Source organism: Conger conger, chromosome 1, assembly GCF_963514075.1.
Source record: "Conger conger chromosome 1, fConCon1.1, whole genome shotgun sequence".
NCBI classification, from domain to species: Eukaryota; Metazoa; Chordata; class Actinopteri; order Anguilliformes; family Congridae; genus Conger; species Conger conger.
This window is the reverse complement of record NC_083760.1, coordinates 27,938,036-27,957,780: the sequence shown is the minus strand read 5'-3', so window position 1 is coordinate 27,957,780 and position 19,745 is coordinate 27,938,036. Positions and strand designations below refer to the sequence as shown.

The 19,745-nt window shown below is 43.3% G+C and overlaps 1 protein-coding gene across 6 annotated transcripts in view; it reads left to right on the top strand.

Moving 5' to 3' along the window:
* The window catches only part of ralgapa2 (Ral GTPase activating protein catalytic subunit alpha 2), a 177,199-nt gene that overhangs the window by 91,532 nt on the left and 65,922 nt on the right, over positions 1-19,745 (top strand). For all 6 annotated transcript variants that reach the window (XM_061233565.1, XM_061233536.1, XM_061233549.1 and 3 more), the window contains 8 exons: positions 869-1,024; positions 10,082-10,210; positions 11,160-11,288; positions 12,206-12,264; positions 13,099-13,207; positions 13,735-13,845; positions 14,752-14,820; positions 15,611-15,751. In XM_061233565.1, the coding sequence (XP_061089549.1) occupies positions 869-1,024; positions 10,082-10,210; positions 11,160-11,288; positions 12,206-12,264; positions 13,099-13,207; positions 13,735-13,845; positions 14,752-14,820; positions 15,611-15,751 (903 nt within the window). The remainder of the gene's footprint in view (positions 1-868; positions 1,025-10,081; positions 10,211-11,159; positions 11,289-12,205; positions 12,265-13,098; positions 13,208-13,734; positions 13,846-14,751; positions 14,821-15,610; positions 15,752-19,745) is intronic.

The following is a 19,745-nucleotide window of genomic DNA, read 5'->3' as shown; positions in this document are numbered from 1 at the left end:
TTACAATACAGTTACATTAACTGGTGTGAACAAATGTTGTTTTTAACTAAGTGAATACTATAAATAAAACAATAACACCACAGCACTATGTCTCCTGCTTTGTTTGCAACTTTATTGAAAAAAATGACTTGCATTTTGGACATCTCTGTCCTTTGTCAGAGTCTTGACGTGGTCAGGTGTGCAAACCTTTATTCTTAAACTAACGACTGAAAAGTTAAGCAGTTTGACTTTGTTTATGAATTTGTACATCATTAATTCATGTTAACAACTACATTAGTTAATGCCAATTCATACTGGAAATAAGAAGAGTGAACGTATTTGCTAACGGTTAAACTAATTAAATTTAATTTGTTAGCTAATTAAATGTCTATCCTGGTTTGCTCATTTATACATATTCATGTAACTAGTGTACTAGTTCGTTGTTAACAAATGTAAAAGTTAATTTCATCCATAATTCATATTTTTTTACATCAGTTAATATTTGCAATTAGTTAATGGCGTGACCCTAACACACATTTGCGGCCTTTTTCCTCCTCTCCTTACAGTTATGTTGAATTATAATAAATAAATCATAATTTGTTATTTGGATGACGCTTTTATCCAAAGCGACTTACAGTTGATTAGACTATACAGGGGCCAATCCCTTCTGGCCCCTGCTTAGTACAATCAATGCTCGGTTAAGGGCCCTGCTCAAGGGCCCAACAGCTGTGGAGATCCAATAGTGGCTACTCAGGAACTTGAAACAACAACCTTCCAGCTCCCAGGCATGTACCTAGCCACTAGGCCACATCCTGAATTGTTTAGTCCAGTGGTGTTGTGATTGGCTGGAACTGTGTTCTCTTGTCATTGGTCTGTTCTCTCTCCGCAGGCCACCACGTTACCAGCAGAGTTCAAGGCGGGGAAGTTGCAGGCCTATAAGCTGATCTGTGAGATGATGACCAAGCAGCAGGACGTGCTCCCCAACAGTGACTTCCTGGTGCACTTCTACCACGTCATGGAGAAGGGCTTCAACAGTGATGACCAGGTTGGTCTGGGGCATGTGGTCCTGACAGAGCACTCATGTTGTCTTTCACAAACAGTGGCTTCAGAAAGTATTCAGACCCCTTCACGTTTTGTATTGTGTTTTAGATTTTATTTTAAATGTATAAAAGTTCAATTTTATTAATTTTAGCAAATTTATTAAAACTCAAAAACAGTATTTATTTAAATTAGTATTTGTTTTGGGTTCAAATACTTTTCTGCATTTCACTAAGCTTGCCTGGTGTATTAAAACAAATGGAATGACCCCAAAAGTATAAACCCTGCCCATCTGCTCATCCTTGCAGGCTATAGACCACAGAAAAGTATTTAAATCCAAAACAAATATTGTTCTCACACACACACACACACACACACACACACACACACACACACACACACACACACACACACACACACACACACACACACACACACACACACACACCACTGTCTTGCAAATACTCTGGTGCCCACATCAAAACCAGTTGTGTAGTTCAGTTCAGGAACACTAGATGGTGCTGTGGTGAAGGACATCAGTGAGTATGGATGGTCCTTGGGCCTGATGTGAGTCAGACAAGGATCAGTGACCAATTTTAGCAACTTTAGTGCTGCAGCTCTGCGCGGTTAATGTTAAAATGTTTTAGCATTAGCTGTTTATGAGTAGTTAATTGTAGCGTGAAGGAGCCTTCAATGCCCTCTGAATTTCTTGTCCCAGTAATCAGAAAAGCTGCCGGTGGAATTATTTAATAATATGTGGACTACAATTGGGACACATGGGGAAGATATTTTACATAATTGATTTTTGTTCATCAATATATTAACTAATTTGTACAATTTTGGAATTTGGCATCAAGTGTACCAATGTCAACTGGTCATCAAGTCTACATCCTGTTTTTGTTTAATCTTAAATTGACAGCAGTTTTACATTTTAAAGTGAATGCTGCCAAGTGTTTAGTTTCCATGGAACCTTTAAAAACTCATTGAATTTAATTGAACTGAATTCTGTGTATTTTAATTTATTCACTCAGCACTTTATAGTTTTGTATTCACATCTAAAAAATGTAGCTTCCCCTAATTAAAATCTTCAAAAACCAAGCTCTCAAAAATTCTAGTTCCATTTTCCCAATGCCTGAGCCATATCCAGTATGTTTTGAAATTAAAATCTTTTCTGACCCTTATCTTCCATACACGACACTCCAAACAGGCTGTTCCTTTGAGAATAATGTTGTCTCTTCTGAAACAAAAAGAAGCTATCGGTGCCTGGGGGGGTACGTACACTTTGCAGTTCCCTTCCTTTGTCTTTGGTGTGAATACACTTGCATTCTGACAGCGGAAGTGAAGCTAGCTTAATTGAGCACCTCCCCGTGGCCGCTTGATATTCAATCTCCTGGAGCCTGTGTGTTAACAAACCATGGCCATCACTTGTGTGCAGGAAGGGCGGCCTCACAATAAGAAGGTCCTGGGTTCGAGCCCCGCCCAAGCCTCTCTGTGTGGAGTTTGCATGTTCTCCCCGTATCTGCGTGGGTTTCCTCCGGGTACTCTGGTTTCCTCCCATTACTGACTTTTTCTATATTTTTACCATTGTCTTTACATTGAAATGGTGGCTGAAACAACTATACCGCAGCCAACCAACAGTGAGCAACGTCTCCGAAACCAACAAAAAACAGGAAAGAGCATCAAAAACGAAGACTGGTTTTGGTTGCCTGGTTGGGCCACATTGCGCCTCGCTAATGACGCTGCGTCTTCTCCTTTTCGTGTCGTAACTCACATTCTGCGGTTGAAGCAAAAGGCTTTTCCCCGAAAGCCGGCCCATGTGAAGTGCAGGTGTTAGGGCGTGTTCCAAGAGAACGACTGTAGCATAATGATACCGATTGCAGGCTTCGTCTGTGAAATGGAGAGCTCCCTCTGCAGGCTGAAGCCTGGTAACTACAGCCTTTGGACCTCATGAGCCCCCTCTGCCAGCATCTGAACCGGAGGAACAGGTGAAACCTATTCATAAGCCATTAGCGCCCGGCATGGCTCCGGGCTCTGGGCCCTGACTGGCACATAGAGGCCTTCCACCTCCTGCCCCACTGTGAACCGCCTCGACCCCACGTTCCAGTACCAGGAGCCCAGGGACAACACCTCCGGCAGTTTCAGTTTTAAAGCCCCCATATTTTACACCTTTCCAGTGTTTTATTTTAGGTCCTGATATCCATGAGAAGATGTTTGTATGGTTTAAGTACCAAAAACTAGCTCTATCTAGTTTTGCATTTCTATTCTCCAGCGCCTCCCATGAGCTTTACCAAGAACAGGCTATTTTAGTGACTGTCTTTAAGGCTCATTGAAACCTCTGTTCTGATTGGCTGGCTAGCTCCTCAATGAACTGAACACCATGTGTGCCAAGCACTTGGGATTGGTCCAGCTACAAGGTGGGCCATGCTGAAGATGGACATATGCAAATGTACGTGAAGTTGTGACATCATAAAGTTATGGAAGTCCCTCAAAAACACTAGATTCTGTCCAACTGTTTTTATGTAAATATTGAATTTGCGCAAAACAGCAGGCCACATACTGTATCACCATGACTAATCACTTATAAATACGGGGAGGCAGCTCCTTACTAAGACAAACCACTTATGGGCGGGTGGAGTTGAGGCTGTAACTTTGTTTTGATCTGCCACACGTTTTTTTTTTTACGATCATCATCCGCACAGCACGGCTTCCGTCGCTTGGAGTCGAGAAGCGTTGGTTGCCATACCTTTGTGGCACGTTTGCATTAGTATCTGCCCGCTCCTACCACCACCAGCACTAACCCCATACCACACACACACATTACATTACATTACAGTAATTTAGCAGACACTCTTATCCAGAGCGACGTGCAATAAAGTGCAAATCAAAACCAGGGAGAAGTGCATTGAAGACCCTAGTGTGTTTTTAGACAGAGGAAAGTACAGTTTCAAGTCCTAGAGTGAACACATAGATACAACTTCAACTCTTAAAGAGTACATCAACTTTCCAACTAGCATACCATGGTTACTAGAATAATTATATAATTATATAGTTATATAGTAATTATAGTATAACTAGCACTTGTATAACACACACACGCACACTCACACACGGTGTGTGCTAGAGGGCCGAACAGCGCTAGATAAAAAAGGTTTTACAGAGACAGGAAATAAGGGCTGTGTCCCCATGCGCGTATTCCCCCACCTCCAAGGTTAGGCCATTGTTTCCCCACCTTCAGCTCGCAGCTCCATCGGCACCACGGAAATAGAATAGCATCACTCATAAATCTAATGGGGTTTGGGGGAGTGATGGTACTCTACACGTCTGTCAACAATGGGCCCGCGTTGCTCCTTTTGTGGCCCGGGCTAAGACCGCCATTCACACGGACGCTGGAAACCGCCGTGCTTTGTTCATGTTCCACGCGGCTCTTCGTGCCGCCACGGACCGTTCTTTTCATTTCATCTTTTGCTTTTTGTTTTTCCGGCGCTCTGCGAGGGCGCTGTCGTTCCGCACCGCGGGAGAGGTCGGGGACCCGGCCAGGCGGGGTTCTGCTCTTTCGATGTAGCTGAAACGGCACTGAAAAGACTGTCTTACTGTTATTGTTTTTTCTCAAATATAAAATATTATGGGGTTTAAGTTACTGCTTGACAAGCGAAATATTCAAATCATTAGCAAGTCTTGAAATGAGTCTGTTAACTGTTAAAAGTGACTTAATTTTTAGTTTTTTGTGGTGCAAGAAAAGACTGTCCATGACTTTCGCTCGCACTACCAAAACCAACTCAACAAGCAGTGTAGTCTTGTAATTCGTATTTAGATCTCTCAAGTAGAAAAGATTGTAGGTAGTTTGTTTTTAGTCTGTTTTTACTGTTTGCTTTTCAAGTGTTTTTAGTCTCAGAAAAAGGCTAAAATACTTGTTGAGTTTGACTTCCAGTAGTATGCAAAAACTTGGGCGCCCCTTAGTCTGGCATTTTACAATTAATATTTAAGTGAACAGAAGCAAACCTGACCTTGAAATGGAAATGTTAAACATGACGCATTTCTTGACGCATTTCTTGAAATGTTTACTCTCATTTAGTACTTCGTAATTCCTCCTCTGGCAACTATAACAGTTTGTAAACACTCACAAGTCTTTGATGTTTAAAGTACATTGTATTGTTTTCATGTGAATAGTGTTTTCTACTGTTTTTGCAGCTCTTTGTGGGTTCTTCTGAGCATTTCTCACCAGGTCTCGGGCCATTCTATCTGAAATCTTTCTTGATTTTCCAGACCTTGCCTTGAACTGTTCCATTTATCTTCCATTTTCAAATAATATTTCTGACAGTGGAAATAGGTTCTTATAACCTTCTCTGTCTTCCATCTCAATTCTGAAATCCTTGGACAACTGTTTAGAGGAAGCCACAGTTGTTAACACCAGACAATAACAACAGCCACTGCAGTTGGATACTTTAGAAGGCGTGGAGTTACTTCAGAATAACAAGTTCAGCCCTGGAATTATAGTCACCTGACTCATTGAAGGCCTAACGAGAAAATTAGCTGGGTCTAATCTAACTAATTTATAGTTACTAAATTACTAAGAATAATTATCCAAAAGGGTTCCCCAATTTTTGGATAATTTTTTATAATTTATAAATGGTAAAAAATGAAAAGAAAAAGCAATATTGCTTTAGAATTTGCAGAAAGGTTTCATGTTTAACTCAACTCTAACATTTAGAGTTTAGGTTTGCATTCAATCACATACAGATTCATTGTAACACATTAAAAGCACTGTATTTTGGGTTTACAGTACGGTGCAATTAAGCTGATGTGATGTGATGTGAAAGATACCGTCAACAGTGACGTCCTCTTTTAGGGAGCTTTACCTTTTTGATTTTATTTATTTATTCCTTTTTATTTGACCTTTAATTAACCAGGAAAGTCCCTTGTGAATAATAATCTCTTTATAGAGGGGGCCTAGGCAGCACACCATTACCAAGTTACAAGAGTTATGAGAGAAGATAGAATAAAAAAAGAAAGAACAAAAGCATGAAAATATAAGGAATACATACAGTGTAGAGCGGATAAACGATACAGTAGTACATCAAGCTGAGGAAAGGGACGTGCATTCTTCAGTTACACAGTCATTTATCATGGATTTGTGGCTTAAGTCACAAGATTATTAAGATGGGGGTGGTTTCTGAATGTTCCATGCCCAGGGTGCGAAATAAGAGAAGGCTGTTTTAGCTAACTCTGAGACGAGCCTGGGTACATGGTAGAGCTGCCATCTGCTAGAAAAAGACTGATAACAGTTGGTGGAGGGTGATAGGAGACTGGACAGATATGAGGGGAGATTTATGATTTACCCCTTTTATAAATAAAAAGATAAGAATGTCTCCTTAGACTTAGGGGTGATCAGGAAGTCAATTTATAGAGGGTACAGTAATGTGTACAAGATAAATAATTGGCTATAAAACGTAAAGTATTGTGGTACACTGAATCTGGACGACCAGTGCTAGTTAGCACTACGTAAAGCTACTTGATGCTACAAAATCGGTATTAATAAGTTGTTGCCAGTGTTCACGAATGGTTACTAACACTGTTATGCGGCGTATTGCAACACCTGTGACTGGCCGAATTAATGTTTTTAAAATTATTCCAGATTTTTCACTTTTGCCGGTACAACATATAACGCTACTCTGTCTAAAGACACAAAATAAACGCTCCGTTCCCTACTAAACAAAAAAATTAATCTCTACTTGGCTTCTGCTTCTTGTTTTTTGTTTTGTTGATGGGACGACAGGGTAGATTTGGTTCACGCGTACAGGTTCACGGTGAGGAATATGGAGAGGGTTAAGCTTGCCTTTCAGATTGGCGGTAATGCGCCTTTTGTCGCCGTCGTCGAGACCCACTGCCAAAGCCGTCAGACGCGGGGCCCTTTTTTTCATTTCCACACACAAATTTTCGAATTGTGTGTCTCTACTTAACCGCCACAATGGAAATGTTTTGCCAAGCCGCCATTTCCTTTAACATGCTCATTTTGTGCAATCATCCAGCAGTTTGCGGATGTTAATTACCACCGACTGTTCCTCACATTACGCTCCAAAGGTCAATTACAGCACAACGAGGGGTGGGGGGTGGGGGGGCTGGTCCGACCAAACACTTTAAGCCAATTTTCTATTTCTGCCACAGCGTGTTTTCTTTATTGCTTCTGTGTGTGTTTTTTTCCTCTCTCTCTATTCCTCCCTCTCCCTCTCTCCACCCCCTTCTTTCCTTCCGTCGTGTGTTTACAAAGCATTCAATTAAAGTGATTGATTTACCAGGTAGCGAGCAGCTGAAAGCGGCGGCTATTTGCCGAAGTGTGCCGCGGAGGCGGACGAGGGTGCCGGGCCTGTGTTTGAACTGCCTGATTTTATGCTGGCCAAGAGATATGGGGGCAGATGTTTTTGGGCCCTTTGCTTTACCTGTGTGTGCACAGACACGCACACAGGCATACACACACAAGCACGCGCTCACACGCTCGCAGAGACACGCGCGTAAGCGCACACAGACACGTGTACGAACACAAACAGGCACACACAGACACAGGTGCGCACACACACACACGGATTTTACCGTCCATCCCTCGCATTTCTGGTCATAAAAGCGGGAGGAACACTCTCTGTTTTCTGCCCGGAATATCACCACAGGATTTCCTGCACAGAATCCCACGTCTGTAACTCAATTTCATACCAATTTTTTAAATTATTAGATTTTTCAACTGGAAGTCGTGCAGCCAGACAATAAAACATTACAGTAATCAAGCTGAGAGGACACAAATGTATAGACCATTTTTTCTGCATCCTGGAGGGTTTATTTAGAAATGTTTTTCTTTTGGAAGAAGGCCACTCTTCTGTTGTTATTGATGTGGGACTGAAAATATAAATCTGATTGATTGTTATGGCAAAGTTTCTAACTTCTTTAGAGGAGACAGGGAAGCCATCTATATTTGTAGAAAACTATAGGGCTGTAATTGATTTGGGACCTACCACCAATATCTCAGATTTTGTGTCATGCAAGCCTTCACATCTTTAAGACAGACCTCCAATTTGGCCAGCCAGTCAACTTCACCTGGTTTAAAAGATATATACAGTTGCATATCATCTACATAGCAGTGGTAATTAACACCATGCCTGCTTATGATGTTCCCAAGGGGACGCAAAGAGAAGCAAAGGACCCAAAACAGGTCCTTGAGGTACTTGAGGTACTACGAAACAGATCTGTCACATGAATAACATTTAAACCACAAAAGGGCTTGCCCAGTGACACCGATTTATTTTCCTAGCCTACTGAGGAGAATATTGTGGTCTGTTGTGTCAAAGGCAGCACTTAGGTAAACTATGACAAGAACAGAGATGGTCACAATCAAGGGAAACAAATCATTCAATACTCAGGCAAGTGTTGTCTCAGACTCATAAATCTCTCATATGAATTATTGTCCTGTAAGAAAGAAGATAGTTGGTGAGCTACACTTTTCTCAAGGGTCTATGATTTAAATGGGACGTTTGAAATACATAATCTATAATTAGCCTTGCCTGTAGAAACCAAGTTTGGTTTCTCCATAATCCGCGTCTCCGGCTAGAACCTAGCTAGACACCGTTCACCTTTCAGCAAAATGGTGCCTAGAAAGCATTTCACTGACTTTTTCAGCACGCAAACGTTCACTGAGAGAGACCAGGCTTCCCCCCCTGCCACAGGTCTGGGCGGAGGGTGGCGGTACCTGGGTTCTGGCCGCGGTTACAGGTGCCCTCCCAAATAGAGAGGCCGAGATTGGGACCGCCTACAACCCCCCCCCCCCCCCCCCCCACAGACACACACACACACACACAACCTGCGGCCCATCTGCCACCCCTCTCAGAACCTGTTTGCTTTGGGGGGGGGGGGGGGGGCTGTTGGGTCGGCATCGTCCCACCGCTCTGAAAGGGGGCCTGATTAAATATTAACCCGCTTCGGCACAAGAGAAAGCCACCGCCATCGTCGCTACACCCCACTGTACAGACGAGGAGCTTTATCACCTCCCACCATCCCTGTTTAATCTTCCAGGAAAAAGCTCTCCTTTTTCCCCCTTACGATGGACCTTTGTTCGGTTCTGATATTTGCTGTCGAGGGGGGGTTTTAGTGCAGACACGAGCCACTTTTGACGTTTCGTTTCCCGAGCTGCCTGTGCGCTGTGTGCTCTGGGCCACGCGACGACATCCCCGGCTTATAAATGCATAAATGATATTACACCCGGATGAAATACCGAGTGTCCTTTTGTCAGACAAAATAATGGATGTTTTTTTCCATCAGCAGTGTTGAGCGTTCACAGCGCGGCCAGTGTTGACCATTACGTTTCATGTCTTAAAAAAGCTTAACAGCATTAAGGAAAGCTAGCCTTCTAATTAGTTGGGCTTTTTGTGGATAAGATGCGCGATATTGGTCCGTAAGGGTGTTCATACTATCATTCATGTCATTGGTATGAAAACCTACAATTAGGTGCTTCATTCCCAGGAAAGGGTAACATATACCAGTGCTCTCTTTCGTCTCAATTATGTTATGTTTCTTTTGGTAAGCATATTTCTTCTCACTGTTTTTTTATTTATTCCTTATTTCTCAGCCTCATAATGGCTTCATTGGCACAACTAGTCCTCATGTTGGCAAAGCCAATAAAAGACGCAATCAAAAGCCTAGAATTAAGACTAGATACTGAAAGCTTTCTTATACCTACAAAGGAACCGATTTGTATACACCTAATCAGAAACAGCTGAGAAGTCAACTGTCCACTTACTTTTGGTCCCTTAAAATGGGCTGACTATGAATAAAGAGAGATGTAGTTCCTACCTGGATCACCCGATATGGATGTAAATACCCTCAAATTAATGGTGACTGTATGCACTGTATATCATTCCTTTGTTTGTAAGACACGTTAAAAACCTCTAACCTGTTGCTTAAATTACACCCCAGGATAGGCAGTAGTATGTTGTGTAGTCATGTAATCTGCCCCTAGCCCCAAAGTCTCCAGAGACACTGCGTAAGTATGTGTGTGGAGTGCGAAAATGACTGCTGTCTTTGCCAGGATGTCCTGAACACGGTGATCCGGCACTGCTCTCCACGCTTCTTCTTCCTGGGACTGCCGGGCTTCACCATGCTGGTGGGAGACTTCATCCAGGCGGCCGCGCGGGTCCTCAAATCAGACACCTCCGAGGTGAGTCCAACATGCCGCTCCCACCACCGTAACCACCCGGAAATCAAGCTCACCTCTCATTGGTCAAGCCATCCGAGGCCTGTTGGGTCTGCCAGTGAACCTGCAAAACTTTCAGACTACTGGGTAAATACATCATTGTTTTGGATTCAAATACTTTTAATTTGTTATTAGCTGACACTTTTTATCCAAAATGACTTGATTAGACTAAGCAGGTTACAATCCCCCTGGAGCAATGCAAGGCCTTGTTTATGGGCCCAACACCTGCACATATTGTGGTTTGAACTGCTGACCTTCTGGGTCCCAGTCATGTACCTTAGCCACTAGGCTGTGGGCTGCCCTGCATGCTTGATTGATCTGGTCTGGTGCATCTGTCAACCAATCCAAAACAATCATGTATTTGACCCAGGTCTGCTCAGAATACTGCTTTGATTTGTGGCCACAACACATACAGTATATTTGTTGAGAAAGTTCAGAGACGGGCAACTAGATTGGTCCCTGGTCTGAAAGGAATGGCTTGTGAAGAGAGGTGTAAATTTATTTCAAAGAAGACTCAGACAGAGAAGGTTTAGAGAAGATTTGACCGTACCATTGGTAATGATTAGTGAGGTAGATCTCAGTGGCTGTTTTATGCTAAATTCTGTGAACTGAGCCAGATAGCACAGGAAGAACTTGGATGAAAGCATGTTTCACACTGACACCAGAAAGAGACTCTTCACAGGGGCAGGGTTTTTAATGCATTGCATAAATTGGCAGGGTTTGTGGTGGAGACTTTCCAACTTGCTGGAGTCTTTCCAAATGATACACTGTGATAAATTATCTCTGGGTCTTAGGCAGAGTTGAGATGAGTTGCCCTTCTGTATTTATTTTTCCTGTGGCCTTCGATGTCCTGGTCTGAGTCAGTGGAGCTCATATTGCCAAGTGGTGACCATGCCCTCTTTTTTAATTCAAGGCCCCGAGGGTTGAAGCCCAGACGATTCTGGGGTCTCTGGTCTGCTTCCCCAACCTGTACCTGCAGATGCCCCTACCGCAATCTGTACCAGGAAATGGCGACATCAACGCAGGCAACGAGGGAGTTAAGGTTCGGCAACTGCTTTTAACCAAATTCAGCACCATTCAAATTTGGTTCACTTAGTTTCTGACATTCACACTCTCACTTTCTCAGTCTCACTCACTGACACATTCACTTTCTCAGTCTCACCGACACTCACTTTCTCAGTCTCATCACTGACACACTCACTTTCTCAGTCTCACTCACTGACACACTCACTTTCTCAGTCTCACTGACACACTCACTTTCTCAGTCTCACTGACACTCACTTTCTCAGTCTCATCACTGACACATTCACTTTCTCAGTCTCATCACTGACACACTTTCTCAGTCTCACTGACACTCACTTTCTCAGTCTCATCACTGATACATTCACTTTCTCAGTCTCATTGACACACTCACTTTCTCAGTCTCACTGACACTCACTTTCTCAGTCTCATCACTGACACACTCACTTTCTCAGTCTCACTCACTGACACTCTCACTTTCTCAGTCTCACTCACTGACACACTCACTTTCTCAGTCTCATCACTGACACATTCACTTTCTCAGTCTCACTGACACACTCACTTTCTCAGTCTCATCACTGACACACTCACTTTCTCAGTCTCATCACTGACACTCACTATCTCAGTCTCACTGACACATTCACTGTCTCAGTCTCACTGACACTCACTATCTCAGTCTCACTGACACACTCACTATCTCAGTCTTATCACTGACACACTCACTTTCTCAGTCTTATCACTGACGCACTCACTTTCTCAGTCTCACTCACTGACACATTCACTTTCTCACTCTCGCTCACTGACACATTCACTTTCTCAGTCTCCCTCACTGACTCATTTACTTTCTCAGTCTCACTCACTACACACTCACTTTCTCAGTTTCACTCACTGACACATTCACTTTCACAGACACTGACGTCTCTGCTGTCATTTCCACAGGACTATCTGATTAACATCTTGCTGCAGACGGCCCGGAGTGAATCATGCGAGAGAGCCAGGTATGACCCCAGCCCTGTATGTTTCAAGAATCGGATAAGAGATGTATATTCTATATGTATATGTAAATATGTTTATTTTCATGTAATGCTGGAAATAAACAGAAAGTTTTAGGATTAAAAAAAAATAAAAATCAGTCACTTCAAAGCCTTGCAAGAATTATTTGAAGACCAAAGAAGAGCACAATTCCCAACCACCTGACCTCTTTGAACATTTTTGGGGCACTTACGACAGACAAAAGCCAAGCATTCAGTAACATCACAAGATGCTCTTTGGAACATTGTCAAATAATGCTGGGATAACATGAGTCATCACATTTGGTCCAGGACTCCATGCCAGCTTGAGTGCACGTTGTCATTAAAGCGAAAGGTGGACATACCAAATACTAAGAAATTCTGTAATTATTGTCATTTTTCAATGATTCAACTTTTCACTCAAATTGTTATGCTGATAATGTAATTAGTAATGAAAACATTTGTAGGGAATTAGAAAAGGATGCAAAATAGAAGCATTTTTCGACTGTATGTATGTATGTATGTAACCCCACCCCCAACAACAAATGTATCACTGCTGATTCTATATACGACAATGTTAAACATAAACAAATGAATGTATCTTGTATCAACCTTGTTTTATGTCGTATCACATGCATTCTATCTGTATGTCTCTTTTGGAAACCTACTCTCTACTTACCTCTCGCATTTTCTATTTGTATTTAAAACCTGGTTTCGATCTCCCCCAGCGGTGGCTGTAGTTAGGCCAGGTTTTGCCGCTAAGTTAACTGCTAAGTTAGCCGATAACTTACTGTACATGCGAATCACCTCGGTCTCTTTCAGGTGCATCGCCATCTGCAGTCTTGGAGTTTGGATCTGTGAGGAACTGGTGCAGCAAACACACCACTCTCGGTTGAGGGAGGCCATAAACATCCTTGGGGTTACACTAAAGGTGAGCGGCATTATTTCGCGTAATTATAATAGCTACAAGAAACCGCATTGCTTATTTTATACAAAACTCATACACCTTTCTCTCTCGCTTCTTACGTACACGGAAGTATGCATGACGATATTCACTGCCCCCAGTGCATCTTGCCCTAAAGGCCTATCCACACTAAGAACAGTAACTATGAATATGACATTTAAAAAATCGTTCTCAAGTGAACAAGTCCGCACCACAACTATAACAACAACAATGGTGACGAAGGATATCAGAGCAATTTGGGATCGCTTTCAGGAGTGATTTTTTATTTCCAACTGCATAAACGATAAAACACTAACAGCCGATCAAAATCCAAATCAAAATGGCAGGCGACATAGCCGCGAGACGATTCACACGTGATCGTTCGGCAGTGTGGATGCTCACATCTTTATCGTCGTTATAGATATAGTTCTTGGTGTGGATGGGCCTGAACCCCACCCCCTTCCCAGTATCCTGTTGGGCTAACACCTCCTTCTTTCTCTCGCTCTGCCCCGCAGTTTGGGAACAAGCTGGTGGCGCAGACGGCCTGCGACGTCTTCCAGCTGCTCATCTCCCACTGGCGGCATCTCCAGAGAACCGATCGCTCGCTCCCCAAGAAGATCACAGAGGTAACGGCGAAAACGCAGTGTCCCACTCAATTGGACCGACTGTGGCAGCCTGTAGCCTAGTGGCTAAGGTACATGACTGGGACCACGAAGGTTTGTGGTTCACGTGTGGTGGCCACAATTCAAAGCAGTATTCTGAGCAGACCTGTGTCAAGTTCATGATTGTTTCGGATTGGTTGGCTCAGTTGCACCGGACAAGATCAATCAAGCATGTAGGGCAGCCTGTAGCCTAGCGGCTAAGGTACATGACTGGCACCGGGAAGGTTTGTGGTGTTGTGGCCACAACTCAGTGCAGTATTCTGAGCAGACCTTGGGTCAAATACATGGTAAATGGTAAATGGTTGGCATTTATATAGCGCCTTTATCCAAAGCGCTGTACAATTGATGCTTCTCATTCACCCATTCATACACACACTCACACACCAACAGCGATTGGCTGCCATGCAAGGCACCCGACCAGCTCGTCAGGAGCATTTGGGGGTTAGGTGTCTTGCTCAGGGACACTTTGACACAGCCCGGGCGGGGGATCGAACCGGCAACCCTCCGACTGCCAGACGACTGCTCTTACTTTACTGCCTGAGCCATGTCGCCCTGACATGATTGTTTTGGATTGGCTGGCTCAGTTGCACCAGACAATCAAGCATGCAGGGCAGCCTGTAGCCTAGTGGCTAAGGTATATGATCGGGACCCGGGAGGTTGACAGTTCAAGCCACGATCAAGTCCGTGCAGAATTTGAGCAGACTGAGTCAGGCCCTTAACCCCAGATTGCTCCTGGGGAATTGTCCCCTGCTTAGTCTAATTTATCCGTAAGTCACTTTTGATAAAAGCGTCAGCTAAATATCTGTGATGAAATGGACAATTTCCTACATGCCCCAACAATTTGTTCTTTTTCTCTCTGTCCCTTTCTAGATTTTTATAGCCACCATCACATTCCTTTTACCCAGTGCAGAGCACTCAACAGTGGAGGCTGATAAGAAGGTAGGCTTAAAGCAGGGGTGGGCAATTTCGGTCCTGTGCTTTACTGAACAAATGTTTTGTCTGTCCCACTTCAAATATATACCGTTAGCCAGTGCTTCATTCAGCTCAGGCCTGTGTCTCTTACTGTCATATTTAAAAATGGAACGTTGACAAAGGAACCTACTCGTAGGAATGTTGGATGTAAGAATAACCCTGATTTCTAGAGGGAAATCCTGATGACGGAATTGTTCCTTTTCAGATGGGTTTAAATGCTCTGCGTGTAATAATAAAGCTCTAAGAATACTTTTTGACTCAAAGTATAGTAAAAATACAGCATTCAATTCAAGTTTATAATATAGAATATCCATTGTTTACTGTAAGTAATTGTTATAGCATTCAATTGTGGTTCCTAAATTATATGCAGTACGTAACATGATTTCACTGTACAGTGCTACTGGACAACTGCTGTGTTTTTGTGCTAAGCAATGTGAGAAATGGTCAGATTTCTCCTCTGAAATCTCTTTTGCAATCTTCTGTAAAGACTGATTTTTTTTGTTTTTCAGAAGCCGATTTTGCTGTTTTATGCAGTATTGTGTCATTCCATGTATATATAATAAAATAAATCAATATAGATTTTACCATAAATATTTTATAATATGTTTTCACTAGAATACAGCCACTGCTATCCTTATTTAGAGTAAGCAAAGCAGGCCCTGCCTCAATCATTAGCTAGTCGTAGCTGTTGGTGAATTGGTTTTGCGTTTTGATTTGTCATGATGACGGCCATTTTGAATCTTATGTTAAATCTTAGCTGATAGTCTCGCTGCTCCTCTGTGCGCTGGACTGGTGTATGGCCCTCCCTCTGAGCACCCTCCTGGAGCCAGTTACCATGCTGCCCGTGCTGGATGACCCCCCATCCCACAAGGCCCCTCTGCTGGACTACATCTACAGGGTGAGTACCGCCAGAGATTTGTGGGAAATGTAGTCATTTGACCTTGATTACACTTTCAGCAGTAAAGTAAATCTGCCACTTCTTCTCCTTTGAATATTCCACTTTTTTTTTGAGCTTGTATTAATCTGCCCAAAGTAGATGGAGGGGCTAAAGCCTGAAAGAAAAGCAGTTGGCCATTAGTCATCAGTTGCCGGGCAGATGCGGTCAGGAAAAGAGGCAGCTTTAGGCATGTCAGCCGAGGGGGAGAAAAATGGGCAAATTATTGAAATGCGCCATTGTCCGTTTGATAAGCTGCGGCGTTTATTAAAGCTGTTCCCCAAGCTGAAACGGGACCCTCCTTCTCATGGGTAAACTGGCAGCTGGCTCTGGGGAAATCCATAATTACTTTTTCAAAGCCACTCGTGTAAATACTTTAGAGGGTTATTAGGCACATAGGAGCATTGACTGTTAGTGGAAAACCCATTGCGAATTTCAGGTTTGGATGCTTCCATATGTTTTGTTTATTCTAAAACGACAATTGAAGGCTAGTGGAAAAACAGGAAACAAACACACAAAAAACATAAGTCTCACGACATTCAGTCACGACCAGTGCTTTCATGAACACCATCTGCATTTGGATATTATAGGCCACCCCTGTTAGGTATGTAGATGTAATCTTCTGTTCAGTTGCCGAGTACGTGCATGATTAAAAACCTGTTGTCTGTCTTCATGAATATACAAGGTGAACATCCCGGTATTCATGAACCAGATGGCATGGTTCTTGTGTCACATGCGGCATTTGCTAAACCTGTGTAGGATGAAGCCATTTAAACAGAACTCGCTCCAAGCTCCGACCGCTGTTGTTTTTGTGGTTCATATCGAGTGGTTTTTGGTAGATTTCATCTTCAAAAGGCTTTAGAATTTAAAAAATGCGGAGAGAGAGGTGAGTAAATTGACATCAATGTCGCACAAAAGGGACACGTCGCACCACTATAATGGATGTTCTGCCTAGGGAAAGATTGCTTCAGGTGAACAGTCAGAGCAGAGAACATTCCGGATCAAATAACAATTCTCATGCACCTCAGTGGATTAGCTGCAGGACCCAGACTGAACTAAATTGAAATTAATGACTGCACTTCCTGGATCCAAGACATTAGGCATTACAGCCTTATGCTTTGGCCCTAGGAAGAACAAAGCTGTTCATTTGCAGAAGGAAGCAAGGCATGGCAGTTGAAATATAATTATTATTATTATTATTAAGAATAAGAACAGCAACAACAACAACAAAACAAGAACAACAACAATAATAAGTAGTGGGAAGGGACAAAAACATAAAACAGTATCTTTGCTTTTCCGCAGCAACTTTTTGGATTATGGTTAGGTTTCACCCATTCACACTCCTGAATGAAAATGTAACATTCTTTTGAGTTTGAATAAGGCATTCAAAAAAGAAAGGGAATGCGTATGCTCTCGTACCCGGCTCCCCATCTGCCCCTGTACCCCCCGCACCAGGGCCGGCAGCTGCAACCACCACCCGACCCCCTCCCAACCCCCGTGGCGCACCGCAGCCTCCCGTTAGCCGGCGACGTCATCGGCGACCGTTGCTACGCAAAACCGCGCATAACTCGGTCGCCGAACGGGAACGCGCTCGGGCTGTGGTGTGGCAGCTGGCTCACCCAATAATAAACTGTTCCTTAAGCCGCTCTTTGAAAGGGAGCGCTACGGCATAATGGCCCCTTCCCTCGGCGTCGACACAATGCGGGGGTGGAACGGCGGGCCGGCAGTGCCACCACTCCCAGCCCTGCGGGCAGAGAGCGGGCGTGTGCGCTGAATGGGATTAGCGCTTCATTTGCATGGAGGTTACTTTACACAATGACCTTACAAAGCCAGCCCATGCCGCGTTGGACAAAAGCCGTTGTTCGACGCACACTTTTCAAACTGTACTCTTTTAAAAGGATAACCCGCGTTAGTAAAGCTTACAATACCATCAATTAAAAGTTACATTTCAAGGAATTTGTCAACTTTAGCTTCAACCGACCCCTCTTTGTCCGTTTGTCCTTGGTCCGTTTGTCCTGCGGACCAGACCTTGGTCAAATATGTAGTTGTTTTGGATTCACATAGGTTTTTGTGCTTGATTGATCTTGCCTGCTGCAATTGAGGCCGCTGAAAGGACCAGAAGGTGGGGTTTGCACTTTTTGAGAGTATTTAATAGGTTCCAATGCACCAGACATGCTGAGTAATGCGTGGAAAAGTGTTTGAGTCCAAAACGATTATATATTTGACCCAAGTCTACTGCGGACCAATGACATCCAGAAATGGCGGAGCAGTGTAGCATGGGTATTTTCACTCCCCCTCGTTTGCCTCCTCCACGCTCTTCCACTTCGCGTCCTAATTACGGAGCGAGTCTCCGGGGGGTACGCGATAGGTACACCTTGTACCGTCTCACGGGGGAGGAGGCCACAGGGAAGGGGGGCGCGTCGACTGCTCTCCTTGTTTGTGAAGAGATGAACTTTACATAGCTCAGCTGCTTGTAAGCATGTACTCCCACCCCCCTCCCGGGACCCGCTTCGTTACCGGCTGCCACGGTAACGGTGGCTCTAGCGTACGTGCCAAAGAGCACTGAGCTTTAATGAAGTCCGGGAGGACATGGCCAGGTGGATGACAGGAAGTGGGAGATGGAGCACGAGGGCACCATCTTTGGAGCCAGAAAAGCCTTTTCGGCCAAACTGAGTTACTGTTAAATATTGATATAATATTTGATATTTTTACATGTTATTTGTGCTGTAACGTCTCATAATCTTGTACATAATTCTCAAGAACAGTTCATGATCTTTGAACTGTTAATGATCATTGTTGCTGAAATAGTAGTAGTCTTTGACCAGGTCTCTATTGTAAAAGAGATTATTTATTTCCACATTTTCCTGATACAGTAGAGGTTAAATAAATCAGATGTCTTTAATTTTGTATCTGTAGCATGATGCTTTAATGCCCCATGTCATATGGCTCTATATATAATTATAGAAGTCAAGCTTTACACAGGAATAGTAGTTGGGGAAAATACAGAGCCAAAATGCATATTTCTGTCTTTGTTGCACAGAAACTGACTTGTCTTTATCTTGTGTGGCAGGCTATCAATGCATTTTAACATAATCAAACGGGAGCTAATTGTTGCCATGTCGATGGTGTTTGAAAACATCAGCTGTGGGGTTTGGGAATAGTGAGGTCTAATTATAATAATCTCTTTACGCTTGGGAGAGGGTGTCTTGAGGGGTGTTGAACTGGAATTTGATGCCGATAACGAGACGTAGCTGTACACTCGGAATTTCAGATAAGATTCAGACTTTAAGATTTATCTTTATAAAAGCACACAGGAAATTGACCGCTTGCATTCATGATGAGATGATTCATTGTAAGGTATAAACTTAACGAATCCTGTCAATCGAAATTTGACAATGTACATTGGAGCGTGAGATCAGAGAGCTAGCACAGCAAGCCTCGGGTAGTGCCTGCATTCTGGCTGGTGTTTGCACAGGCTTTTCTGGGCCTGCAGTATTTGGAAAGTCTGGATCGGTTCTTGGGTGCAAATGGGTGTGATTTTGTTTAAGATGAGCACACTCAAGAGCCTTCTCTTTCAATTCTTTTGCGACTAGTTAGGTGCAGATATGACGCATTCTGCCCCATAAACATGAGTCTTGTGTATTAAACGGGCACAAGGACCGGAAGCACAGTATGAGTCAGGTAGACGGCACGCATTAAGGTGCACTTCTCTTCTTAACCCCTTAATTATCACCCCTTTTCTTGACATTAGCATTAAAATAACATACCCAAAATAAAATGGGTACTATTCTTGAACCCTTTTGACATAATCCCGGTCTCTTCTGTAAGGTAATCGTTTGGGGTTTGTTTTGTGAGTCGGAATTGCTCCATATATTACTAAAACAAACTTACAGAAACACAGTGAATGTTTTATGCTTTTTTCTCACTGAAAAGCTGTGGCTGGTGCACTTAGAAACAC